Source organism: Chrysochloris asiatica, unplaced genomic scaffold, assembly GCF_000296735.1.
Source record: "Chrysochloris asiatica unplaced genomic scaffold, ChrAsi1.0 scaffold00412, whole genome shotgun sequence".
Lineage (NCBI taxonomy): Eukaryota > Metazoa > Chordata > Mammalia > Afrosoricida > Chrysochloridae > Chrysochloris > Chrysochloris asiatica.
Window position 1 is genome coordinate 603,551 of NW_006408930.1, and position 13,718 is coordinate 617,268.

The window sequence follows — 13,718 nt, forward strand, 5'->3', positions numbered from 1 at the left end:
TTTTTTTTTTTTTTTTTTTTTTTTTTTCTCTTCCTGTTCTGGAATTCCATGTAAGTTATTTCTCTTGACAGTGACCCACTGAAGTCTTAGTCTTTCTTTGGTTTTATTGTTGTTGCCACTACTGTTCTTTTTTCTGATTGTTCCTATAGCAAACAAACATTAAGAAACCAACCTTTAAGGCTTTCATTGATTCAATTCTACTTGGCCCTTTCAATGTATTAACCATTTCTGAAACTCCAGCATTAATCGTCAGGCTTTCTATAATGCTGTTTTTGCATGGTTTCTAATCATTTTTCATTTATTTTGTCAGTTTGTTCTTGTAGTGTTTTCTTAAATTCTCAAATTTTGTCGGTGTTTTCCCTGATTTCATCTGTAATTTTTGCAATCTGTTGACGGTACCTAAATATCTCTTTGAAATTCCTTATTCAAGTAGTTCTGATGCCATTTCTGGTATTGCTGTACTTTGGTCACTTGTTTGACACATTCTGTTTTATCCCTATGCATAAGCTGAAATTGTCTATTTTCCCCAAAGCACTGTGATGTCATTGTATTTATATTCCAGTGATGACTGTGCATCAGTGTATTCTCAGTCACTCCCTACCTATTTCCTGGTGGACATAATAAAGACTGAAAGTGTGGGTGCAGTTTACTATTTTTTGCTTGTATACTATAATACATGATGGGTTCACATGCGTTCAGATGTTGGGTGGTTGCTTGGAGCACAACTCCATGGGGTGCCACTGGTCACTGGGCTGGAGTGGACTAGGACTGAACATGCCCTCTGTTACCAGGAGCATGTTATGAACAAGGGAGAACCACACCCTCTTTACCTCCAACTGGATCCTGTGTCTCCAGGACATTGTATTGACAGCCGTCAACAAAAGTTCAAGATGACCATGGTAATCCAGGGCAGCCAGCAGTTTGCACGTTTTTCTTCTCTTTTGCTGCTCCTATCCATCCTCCTCTTGCAGTTGGCTCTACTGGGTGGCTATGAATTACAATCGACTCAATAGCACTTAATAACAACATCTGGCAATTTATGGATGATGTCTTTAACTCGTGAAATCTGACCTCAGTGGCTAGGGTCAAAAAAGGCAGACTTGGATGTAATAAAGCAAGGATTTATTAAAAACCTTTTGTTGTTGTTAAGTGCTGTCGAATCAATTTCAACCCTTAACGACCCTGTATAGGGTTTCCGAGGAGCTGCTGGTGAGCTTGAACCTCCAACCTTCCAGTTCAAATGGCTTTGCAGTGTGGCGCATTAACCTGCAGCACAGCACCACAGCAGGACTCCAAAACCTTCATAGTTGAGAATAATACAGTAGGACTCTCAGATTTCCACAGGTGCAATTAGCCTCCTCACAGCAGTATTTCCCACCTACTGGTCCTCCCTTTACATTACAATCACCAGTAATTATCATTGCATATGCCTCACCATCCTTGTTTTCAACACAGGTTTGTCTATTATTTTGGAAGTCCATGGTACTTTTAATATTCTTCTCCAATATCATAATCCAACTGCATCGATTCTTCTCCAGTCTTGCTTATTCAGAGTCCAACTTTTCATGGAAATGAGGTGATTGAAAACAATCAGGGCTTGGGACAAGCACACCTTAGTACTAAAATGAATATATTTGCGCTTCAACACTTTAAAGATGGAGGGTCAGCAAAAATGAGGGACTGAGACTATAGCAGCACAACTGCAACAACTACCTCAAACATACAACGGGACTTCAAAAAACTCATGGAAAATGGTAATGAAAAGATAATAGAATTTTTCACAAACTTTTCAAAGCCTCCTCATACTTCTTGGTGCTGGAGATAATGGAGATCATGAGATGTGTAGTACCGCGGCCCTGACCACAAACTGAGTTTCTTAAACACAGAGAGGAGCATGTTCACATGACTCTGTCAAAGTCAATTAGGGGAAAGGAACAGCCCTATTGGTACAGATGGTGGTGGTAGTTACGTGTCATGGAGACGGTTCCTACTCACAGCGACCCTGTACTGGGTTTCAAGGCTGCAAATCTTTACAGTACCATGAAAGCCTCATCTTTCTCCCACGGAACAGCGAAGGACTGGTTAATTCACTTGGGAGGGTTCAAAGGACCTAAGTCCTGATGTCAACCTAAAGAAGAGCTTTAAAGAATACTTGTATGTTTCTCACAATTGTGACTTTTCTTCCAAACCAGCCATGGAGGACTCTTTCAGTCTCAGCTCAAATGACTTTCTTGACCATCCCACTTAAAGCAGCCCACCCCAACTCTCTCTTTTTATCAGGTTTAATTATCTTAACAGTAGTTATTGTCTGGCAATAGCTGATTGCTTCCCTTCTGTCAACTCCATGGGAACTGCCCATGAGAGGAAGAACACGTTGTTCAATGCTGTGTCCTAGCAGCCAGCACATAGAAATCACGGAACAACTTATTAAGTGTAAATACAATGCAATTACTATATCCTGCAGAGAGGCAAGCTCCCTGTCATGACTGTCTGCCTCTGGGTCCTGTTCTCCAGCTATAGCCTCCCTGATGGCTGAGTCACTCCACAACCCTAAATTTAAAGACCAGCTTCAAAGTGAGCACTTCTGTTCCCACAGGGCTTGCTTTGCTTCATTTGGACAGCAGAGAAAATGTTCCTGCATAGCCTCCACTGTACCTTTCTGGCCTGTCACCACAACTGTCCATACCTTCTGGAGCCGCAGGACATTCTGAACAAAGAAGCGATATGCATTGTACCAAGGGATCAGCACATCTTTCAGCACATCACGAACGCCTTCCTCCTTAAAGCGAAGGTTCTCTGCTCTCACCACAGGGGAGTTAATCAGATATAACCTATAAGCCAGAGAAAAAAATTAGAATAAGCACAGAGAGAGTAAATCAAACATTATTACTTGATGTGTTCTCTTAAGCATGCAAGACTAAAATTAGCATTTTCTTGAACACAATAATGAATATGGTTCTTCTAATGGGCAACTTGAAATACAAAAAGCTCTTACTTGGTGTTAGTAGACTAGCAAATTATTAAAGGGTATACATAATCCCTCCCCAAAACATAACACTAGACAAATGTATGAAGACTTCCTGTGCTATGTCACCATTGGGAGTACTGGCACTGCCAGGGTCTAAGCATGCCTGGGTCTGCCAAAGAGCCCATCTTGTTATTCCCACATACACTGACTTAGCCGGACACTGGGTATTCACATGCAGAGAAGATATGTGTGCTTTACTGTCATAGACTGCAGAGCCTAATAAAGGGGATTGTTGCAGGATCAACAGGGAAATGTTACTACAAGAAAGACTGCCACACATCCTACAGGACAACACCACAAATTGTTAATAGCCTGGTCTGGTAGATAACCTAGAGTCATACCTAGCCCCACAACGGCTGTTGGACAATGCAGGTAGTGAGTAAGTGTGCCCTGTCATAAGGCCCTGAGCCTCAAGACCCTGTCTATGAAATGCATGTGCTGACCAACATGTTGATGGTTCCTTTTAACTTTAACGCCCATGTTCACTGCAGCATTAGTGACAAACAACAGTAAAAAGATGGACACAGCCTAAATGCCCAACAAATAGAATAAAAATTGAACAAGCTTTGGTACATACACACTATGAAATATTATGCAATGATGAAGAAAAATGACAAATTTCCAAACACCTCAAGACACTATGCTGAGTGAAATTAGTCAATCACAAAAGAACAGATATCGTATGAGACCACTATTGTAAGAAGTTAAGAAACTAGTTTCTTGCTAAATAAAACATTCCTTGATGATTACCAGGGGTGGGGGGAATTATTCCCAGACTAGAAGGTAAACACATTATAACATGGGTGATGGACAGGCAATATACAAGAGGGAGATTGGAAGAGAAGAAATGAAGGTAGCAGGAAACATAGGGAGGAATGCAAGAGCTAATGGAAACAGAGGTGGGATGGCACATGGAGGGGATTGCAATCATTGTAATGAATATGGTTTGCTGATTGTAAACCTTGATTCAATCCACAATAAAAAGTTAAAAAAAAAAATTATGGCCATTTCAAAGAATAGCTCTAATTTCTCTAAAAATTTTCTCAGTATTTATTCTTAATTTTCCTCAACAAAAATCTTGGATGGCTCTTATCAAAAAGAACAAAACTAAAATAAATGGGTAAAAAAGAATTCTAACACCAGTAAGACCAGAAACCTATTAAATGTAAAATTTATGATCTGCTCTGTAAACCTTTATCCAATTCACAATAAAAAGTTAATCATATTATAAAAAAAAAAGACTGGAAACCTAAGAGAGGAAGCAATATAGAGGAAATTAGCAAACAGTCTATAGAGTACTTATATCTCTCCATCAAATCAACCATAGGTCCGCTTCCTCAAAATTATCTAGAGATGTGAAATGTTTTTATTGTTTAGAAAACTACTTTTGGAGTTTAAAAGTCAATAATCATAACCAATGTTAATTCTTCATTAAAAAGATGCATTTTTAAATATAGCTAGTTATAAATCAAACAGAAGGAATATTACTAACGGAATGGGAGATGCAGACATTAAAAAATGAAAAGCACACACAAGGTAAAGCACTGTTACTATTTTTTACCTGAGGGCATCAGCACCATATTTATGGATGACTGAAACTGGATCTGGATAATTCTTCTTTCGTTTGCTCATTTTTTGGCCATCACTTGAAAAACAAAAGAGAAACGCCAATTAAGTCAATATCACAGTTTATATTTGCATATGGTTATAGTCCTGGTATAGCACTGTGGGTTAATGCACTGGACTGCAAGTTAAGTGTGAACTGCATGGTCGGCAGTTTAAGTTCACTAGCTGCTCCTCGGAAACTTTATAGAGGGACATTATAGGTCGGAACTGACTCGACTGTACTTAACTCCAAAAACAACAGTTTATTTACTAATAGGAATGTTGTTGTTAAGTGCCATTGAGTCAGTTCCAGCTCATAGCGACCCTGTATAGGATTTCCGAGGAGCAGCTGGTGGGTTTGAACTGCTGACCTTGTGGTTCGCTGTCCAGTGCTGATCCATAGCGCCACACCAGGAGAGCTAATAGGAATACACAAGTGCAAATGGAAAAGAATAACTTTGTTATGTTGTTGTTAAGTGCCATTAAGTTGATTCCAACTCATAGCAACCCTATATAGGGTTTCCGAGGTGGGTTTGAACTGAATACCTTGTGGTTCAAAGTCCAGTGCTGATGCTACACTGCCATATGCGGAGTCCACAACTAACTCAGACACAAACTAATTGTAAAATACAACAGTAATTAAAAAATACAACAGTAATTTTAAAATGCCGTTTTTATTACTATTTGTAGGGTTTTTTCATATTTCAGTAAGTCAGTGGAGACGTTTTTAGGTAGAATGAAGCAGGAGAACACTGTAATGCATGAGTTAAAAACACAGGCCTGGTAAAAGGCAAACAAAATACACAAGTAATGGACTACTAGTGAATGATAATAGTCCATTATTTGTGTATTTTGTTTGCCTTTTATCAGGCATGTGTTTGTCCTGGTGTGGTGCTGTGGGTTAAGGCACTAGACTGCAAGGTCGGTTTGAACCACAAGATCAGTGTGGTTCAAGCTCACCAGCCACTGCTCAGAAAACCTATACAGGGCCTCTATAAGTCAGACTGACTTGAAGGCACTTTAACAACAACAACAATGAACACTGAAGAGAAATGAAGTCCTAATGTTGTTCTTAAGTGCCTTCAAGTCTGTTCCGACTCATTATAACCCTGAATAAGGTTGCCGAGGGAGCAGAAAGGGTCACCCTTTTCCCGGGGATCAGCAGGTGAGCTCAAACCACAGATCTTGTGGTTCGCATTGCATAATGTTACAAAACAGATGAAACTTGAAAACACTATGATGAGTGAAATAAGTCAGTCACAAAATTTTATGGCATGATATGACTTATGGGAAATAGGCAAATGCATGACAACCAAAGCTTATTAGAGTTTACCAGAGTGTGGTGTCACAGAGTTAACAATGGACTAAGAACAATGTCAGCAGTTCAAACCCACCAGCTGCTCCTTGGAAACCGTATACAGGGTCACTATAAGTCAGAACTGACTCCATGGTATTTGACAAGAACACAGGAGGAGGCAAAATGCAAGTATTGCTTAGGGGCACTTTAGGAATTTCTGTTAATGATGGAGAAATCATTTGGAAACGTCATGAGCATAGTTAGTGTCAATGAATTTTGTACCTACAAAATCTTCTGAATTGGCAAGCGTTCTCATTATCTGTTTTAACTCATGGCTCCCAACCCCAAAAAACAAAAAAAAATATAGGCTCAGTATCTGTGTCAGAGAAACAAAAATTCAGGATAAGCATTTCACTGCTAACCAGCTCAAGGGCACTTAACAACGTTTTCACAAAAGCTTGTATGCAAATGTTCATAGTAGCTATAGTCATTATCACCAAACACTGAAATCCACCAACATGGCCTTCCGCCAGTGAATGGCTTATAAACGGTTATATGTCATATCATGAAATACTACACAGCAATAAAGAGGAACAAACTACTAAAACACACAATTTGGGATAAATTTCCAGATAATTATTCCAGGCATATTTCTAGGTACAAGAAAAGCGTTAGGAATTGCACTAGTGAGACACAAAAGGAGTCTACCCACCTAGCTAGAACAAGCCCATTCACAATCACATTCTTGAAAGCTGGTTGTCCAAAAAGAGCTGTGGCCAGCACCAGCAATGTATAAAACCTGAAAACAACAGAAAGTTCAATAGACAAGGATTCAAAGCATAGGGAAAAAATATTGGACATTATTATACTAATTTTATTGTTTAAAAAGTTATGCTTCTTAATAATCAATCATTTATAATGTACTGTTTAATTCTGGTTACATATTTGAATGTCTAGAGAGCACTGAAAAATTACAGAAGCACAGGTCCACCACAGACCAATCCACTCAGAGTCTATAGGCTAGAGGCCAAGCATCAGTATTTTTTTTGTTAGAGATACAGGACTGAGGACCACTAACATATAGCTAATGACAACCAGGTAAGATGTACTAAGTCCTTCTCTGGTACAAATGCCCACTAGAGTAGGTGACAAGTGCCACCCACCTTTATGAAGCCACTTTAGAGGGCCACCGTGATAGCAGGACAGAGCCTGCCATCCTCTCATGACCAGTTATAAGCATGACTGTCTGAGAAATCAAATATATGTGCTGCATTTGACACAAGGTCATATTGGATACTCTAATGACAAAGGAGCTCTGGTAGCGTAGTGGTTACGACTTGGGCTGTGAACCGCAAGGTCAGCAGTTCAAAACTACCAGTTGCTCCGTAGGAGAAAGATGAGGCTTTCTACTCCCGTAAAGATTTACACCCTCGGAAACCCTGTACAGGGTCGCTATGAGTCGGTTCCGACTCCACGGCACATAACAACAACAACAACAACAATGACAAAATAATAAAAAATACTCCCAACCAAAAATTAATAAACTATAGGAACACAAAAAAGTTCTTGACTCTGTCAGGCAATATGCACCTCATTCTGCAAATTACCTTGTTCCCTGAAAGGTATGTACCACACCCCAGAAAAGGATGCTCTTGAACAGATTTTGCACTCTAGGAACACTAAGGAATGTGAAGTGATGTGGATGGAGATCTAAAGTAATGCCCAGTATCTACAGTTCCCTCCTAGTTCCCAAAGGAGCACAACACAAAGCCCCAGTACCAGGTGTAAGCAGCCCAAGATGAGGGAAAAGGAAAGGAGGAAGCATGAATTAGGCAACACACAACAAGGATTTTTAATGGCTGTCAGGTCAGTCACGTCTTAGAAAAACAAGCTTACCAAAAAGTCATTTATTGTGACTGCTGTGAAGGGAGGCTGAGGTGGCTTTGACTAATAACGACCCTATGTACTCAGAACAAAATACTACCCAGTATTGTGTCATCCTCACAATGGTTGTAATATTCCAGCAGCCCATTATTGCAGTCACTGTGGCAATCCACCTTGTTGGAGGAGGGGTCCGCTTTTTCACTGATCCTTTACTTTGTTATTGTGTTTGTTAAGTGCCATCAAATTGCTTCCAAATCATAGTGACCAAGTAGCAGGTTTCAGAGAAGCGGGTTTAAGTTTGAACGGCCAAATTTGCTGTTAGCAGTCCAGTACTGAACGTATAGTACCAAACAAAGCATGATACCCTTTTCCAGGAAAACAGACTCTCTTGTTAACATGTCCAAAGTTGATGAGATGAAGTCTCACCATCCTCGATTCTAAGAAACATTCTGGCTCCACTTGTTCCCTGACAGATGTGCTTGTTCTTCTTGTAGTCTGGTACTGTCAGTATTCTTCATCAGCACCACAGTTTAATTGGATAAACTCTTCTCAAGTCTTCCTTACTCACTGTCCAGCTTTCACACACATGTTCGTGTTAAGTGATGTTCCAATTCATAGTGAAGCTATGCATAACAGAGCAAATCACTTCATGATCCTATGCCATCCTCAAAACTGCTGTTAAATTTGAGCCCAATGCTGCTGCCACTGTGTCAAACAATCTCTTGGGGTTTTTTCCTCCTTTTCAATGACCCTCCTCTTTATCAAATATAATAACCTTCTCCAGGGACCAGTCCCTCCTAATAACATGTCCAAAGTATGAGAGACAAAGTCTCACTATCCTGTCTTCAAAGGAGCAATCAGGCTATACTTACTCTACCACAGATTTGTTTGTGTTTCTAGCAGTCCATGGTACTTTTGCAATTCTTCTACAGCATAACTTAAATGCATCAATTCTTTTACAGTCTTCCTTCACAGTCCAATTTTCACATGCATATGTGGCTAATGAAAATACTATGGCTTGGGTTAGGCCCACCTTAGTCCTCAAACTGATATCCTTGCTCTTGAATACCTGTGCAGCAGATTTGCCTAATGCAACACATCATTGGATTTCTTGACTGCTGCTTCCACGAGTGTTGTTTGTGGATTCAAGCAAAATGAAGTCTTAGACAACTACAATCTTTTCTTCATTTTTCAATCTGTTATTTACTGGCCCAATTGTGAAGATTTTTGTTTTGTTTACATTGAGGTGGAATCCATACTGAATGTTGTGGTCTTTGATGTTCATCAGTAAATATCGATTCCTCTTCACTTCCATTAGGCAAAATTGTTAATGAGTCTTCCTCCAATCCTGATGCCACATTCTTCTTCATATAATCCAGATCTCGGCTATCTGCTCAGGTTACACACTGATTACATATGGTGAAAGGATACAATACTGGCACACACCTTTCCTGATTGTAAACCACTCAGTATTCACTTATTCGGTTCTAACAACTGTCTCTTGATCTATGTATAGGTTCCTTATGAGCACAAGTAAATGTTCTGGAATATCCATGGTTAATAATATTATCCACAGTTCATATTGGTCTACAAAGTCAAAAACTTTTGCATAGCACCAATAAAGCACAAGTATACAGTATTCTGATATTCTCTGATTTCAGCCAAGATCCATATGACATCAGTAATGAGATCCCTCAGTCCATGCCATTTTCTGAATTTAGCTTGAATTTCCTGTCAGTGTACTGTTGCAACCATTTTGGAATTACAATCAGCAAAATTAACTTGCATGTGATGTTAATAATACTATTAGATGATCTATATATTCTGTTGGATCACCTCTCTTTGGAATGGGCAGAAATATGGATGTTTTCCAGTCAACAAACATAAAAAGTGATTGAAAAATACCATTGCTTGGGTTGGGAACACTCAAAGTGACATCTTTGCTTCTAATACTTTAAACAGATCTTTTGCAGTAGACTTGCCCAATGCAATACATAGTTTGATTTTGATTACTGCTTTCATGAGCACTGATTGTGACTCCAACAAAAATGAAATTATTGACAGCTTCAATCTTTTCCCCATTAATCATGACTTTGTTTATTGGTCTAATAGTAAGGATTTTTGTTTACATTGAGTTGCAATCCATACTGAAGACTTTGCTCTTCATCAGTAAGTGCTTCAAGTTCTCATTGCTTTCAGCAAACAGGGTTGTTATCTACATATCATAGGTTGTTAATGAGTGTTCCTCAATCCCAACGCCAGATTCTTCTTCATACAGCCAAACTCTTCAGGTTATTTGCTGAGCATACAGATTAACTATAGAGGAAGGATACAACCATACCACACATCTTTCCTGATTATAAAATACACAATAACCTCTTGCTTTGTTCAAACAACTGTCTTTTGATCCATGTACAGGTTCCACATGAGCACGATAAAGTGTTCTAGAATTCCCATTCTTTGAAATGTTATCAGTAGTTTACTACAAGCCACACAGTTGAATGTATTTGCATAGTCAACAAAACACAAGTAAATATCTTTATGGTATTCTCTGTTTTCAGCCAAGATCCATCTGACGTCCATTAATGATATCCCTAATTCCATATCCTCTTCTGAATTCAGCTTGAATTTCTGACAGTTTCCTTTCAAAGTACTGTTGCAACCACTCTAATTATCTTCAGCAAAAATTTTACTTGCATATGATATGAATGATATTGTTCAATAATTTCCACATTCTGCTAGGTCACCTTTCTTTAAACACAAAAATCAATTTCTTCCACCAAACAGTTGGCCAGGTAGCTGTCTTACAAAATTCTTGGCATAGAGTAGTAAAAGTTTCCAGCATTAAGTCAGTTTGTTGAAACATTTCAGTTGGTAATCTGTCCACTCCTGGAACCTTGTTTTTTGATAATGTCTTCAGTACAGCTTGGAATTTAATCACATCCTACCTGGTGTGGGCTAATGCATCAGGCTGCAAAGTTGTTTGAACTGCAAGGTCGGTAGTTCAAGCTCACCAGCTGCTCATAATCAACACTATACAGGGACGCTAGGAGTCGGCATCAACTCAACGGCACTTAACAACAAACACCTCCTAAAAGTTGACCCAATCTTTTTATAGAGACTTTGTATTCCTTTCATCTTCTTTTCATATTTCTTGCATAGTTGAATATTTTGCCCATTTGCTATTGTTTCGTTCTGTCAAGTCAGGTCCAACTCATAGCAACTCTGCACAGGGTTCCTGACGAGCAGCTGGTGGATTTCAACCACCAATTTACAGTTCAAACTGATATTGTGATGTAGTGCTGATCCCTACAGGCAAGGTTTCAATTTTTGCTTCAGTTCTTTCAGCTTGAAAATTACTGAAAATGTTCTTCCCTTCTGACCTTTAAATTTCAGGTCTTTGTACATTTCACTGTTAATACTTTACTTTGTCTTCTGAAGCTGTCCTTTAAAAATTTTCTGTTGTTCTTTTATTTCATCATTTCTTTCATTTGCTTAAGCTTTTCCATGTCACTAAAAGTGATTCCACTTTGTTGCTGTTGTTATCAAGTCAGTTCCCACTCATAGCAACCAGGTATAGGGTTTTCTGAAGCAGTCTGCAAACTGGCATACACTAAAATAAGACATTTGTTATAGGTTGATGTTCATAGTGATAAATGAATTAGAAACTGAAAATGGACTGAAGGACTTTCAGAATAAAATTGTCCTTCTCACATAGCACATTCTGAAACACTAAGGCAATAAATAAGTTTGTGATGAATTTAGACTTGTGACAGAAAAATGGCACCAAGAGTCCTACTAAATATACTGTCGCAGAAACATTCTAAATGCAAGTATGGTTATAACCTGGAGCAGAAAAGCTCCTCCAATGAGACGGTAACTTATCTTTTTCCAGTTAAGAGAAGGAGGGGATCACAGTAAATAAATGACCATATGAAACCAATGCCAACATCCTCTCACCAAATATATTTTTTTAATTTGTGATGTTTTTAGAACATCAATATTTAAGGCAAATTTCCATATAGCCCCAGCTTTCTAAGATCCAACCTAATAGACCCTACAAGTAAACAGACAGCTGAGTATATAATTAGAAGTAAATAAGCTCAGTACACAAATTAAATGTTTATCACATAAATTTCCAGTGTAAATTACCTCTGTATCACAAAATGTAAGTAAAATAATACAAATTGTAGAACTATAGGCCTATTGTATTCCTTTTCAAAAGAACCTTTTAATCTCCAAGCTTTGGTGATAATGGAATGAGGGCAGGAACAAAGACAGTCTTGTCACTCTTCCCGGGATTTCACAAATAAAATGGTACGTGGTTAGTAAGACGCTACTTAAATAAAAAAAACAAGACTCTTAATGAAAAATTAGTGAACATACCATCCTCTGGTTTGGTCAATGCCTTCAGCAATGAAGTCTGCAGGAAACACATCCTCAAACTCCTTTTTATTTTCAAACGGATAATGGACTTGTGCATAAGGCATGCTGCCGCTCTCAAACCAACAATCAAACACTTCTGAAATTCGATGCAATGATCCTTTCCCACAACGTGAAGGAATAGTCAGATGATCAATGCTAGTAAATAAAAAATTAAGTGATTTCTATAAATTTTGTGACAATATTTATTGTGATTTGGATGAAAGTGTACAAAGAAAATGAGTTTCCCACTCAATAATTTATATACATTTTGCTTTGTGACAATTATAAGTTGTAAAGCCCTCAATGTTAACACTTCCTCCCTGAATTCCCCATTTCCATTCTCCTATCTTTCCTGCCCCTTCTTGCTTTCTAAACTTAGTTTTGGGGCAACCTTATGGTCTCATAAAGTTGAGTGGATTGCTATTAATTTTAAATACAAATAAAATCGCCATTTAATTAATAATAAGGAAACATAAACCCCTGATAAGTTCTTATCAGATATACTTGCAACAGTTATCAAAAGGCTTTCTAAGGGCACCATGAATTCTGAGTTTTAAAAGTACTACATCAAAATTGTGTAATAAATAGCCACTTGACATTAAGTTACAGATTATTGTTAGCTGCCGCCATTGAGTTGGTCTATGACTCCTGGAGACTTCATGCAAAATGGAAAACATTTGTTAAAGCAGACCACTATGATCCACTGGCTGATTTCTAGAAGCAGATGGCCAGGTCTTTCTTCAAAATGATCTAAAGTCTAGAAACATTGCTGAATGAAACCTATTCATCACCACAGCAAAATGAGAGATTCCAATAACGCTGACTAAGATTGAAACTCCAGTCTCCCACATAAAGGCAATTCTATAATTGCCTTCTTCAAGAAGGACACAGGTCATATTTATTATTTCAGTGTGCACTGAGTTAGCAAAAACTACTAATTTCTACATGTAATCTGAGACAGATACCACATCTTAACAGGCAAAGAACTAGCCGGAATACAGATTGAAGTGAACATAACATATTTAGAAACTGACCTTTCTCTGTGGAGATCTGAGATCTTTGTTCCTGATAGTTCTTCAAGTTCTGCAATTGATCCAATGCATACAACCTGTCAAATAAAGAGCTAAAATGAAGGAGATCTTCAGAATCAAAGATATGTCACTGAGAGTTTACTTATGCAGCATTCATGCCAGTGATTTGACAGAAGGACATTTATATGGTATCTCTTTAAAAAGACTACAGATAACTTTTTAAAAAGATAAACATTAGCTTCATTATTTTATTTACATATTACTGTATTAACAACCTGCGCTATGCAGATGATACAACCTTGCTTGCTGAAAGTGAAGAGGACTTAAAAATATTTACTGATGAAGATCGAAGACCACAGCCTTCAGTATAGATTGCATCTCAATGTAAAGAAAACAAAAATCATCACCACTGGACCAATAAACAACATTCTGATCAACAAAGAAAAGA

The 13,718-nt window shown here is 38.3% G+C and overlaps 1 protein-coding gene across 1 annotated transcript in view; it reads right to left on the reverse strand.

The window, feature by feature from the left end:
• The window catches only part of IARS (isoleucyl-tRNA synthetase), a 99,649-nt gene that overhangs the window by 52,564 nt on the left and 33,367 nt on the right, over positions 1-13,718 (reverse strand). The window contains exons 14-18 of the mRNA XM_006876763.1: positions 13,274-13,347; positions 12,201-12,395; positions 6,643-6,729; positions 4,590-4,673; positions 2,687-2,831 (exon numbers count right to left, since the gene is read on the reverse strand). Of these exons, the coding sequence (XP_006876825.1) occupies positions 2,687-2,831; positions 4,590-4,673; positions 6,643-6,729; positions 12,201-12,395; positions 13,274-13,347 (585 nt within the window). The remainder of the gene's footprint in view (positions 1-2,686; positions 2,832-4,589; positions 4,674-6,642; positions 6,730-12,200; positions 12,396-13,273; positions 13,348-13,718) is intronic.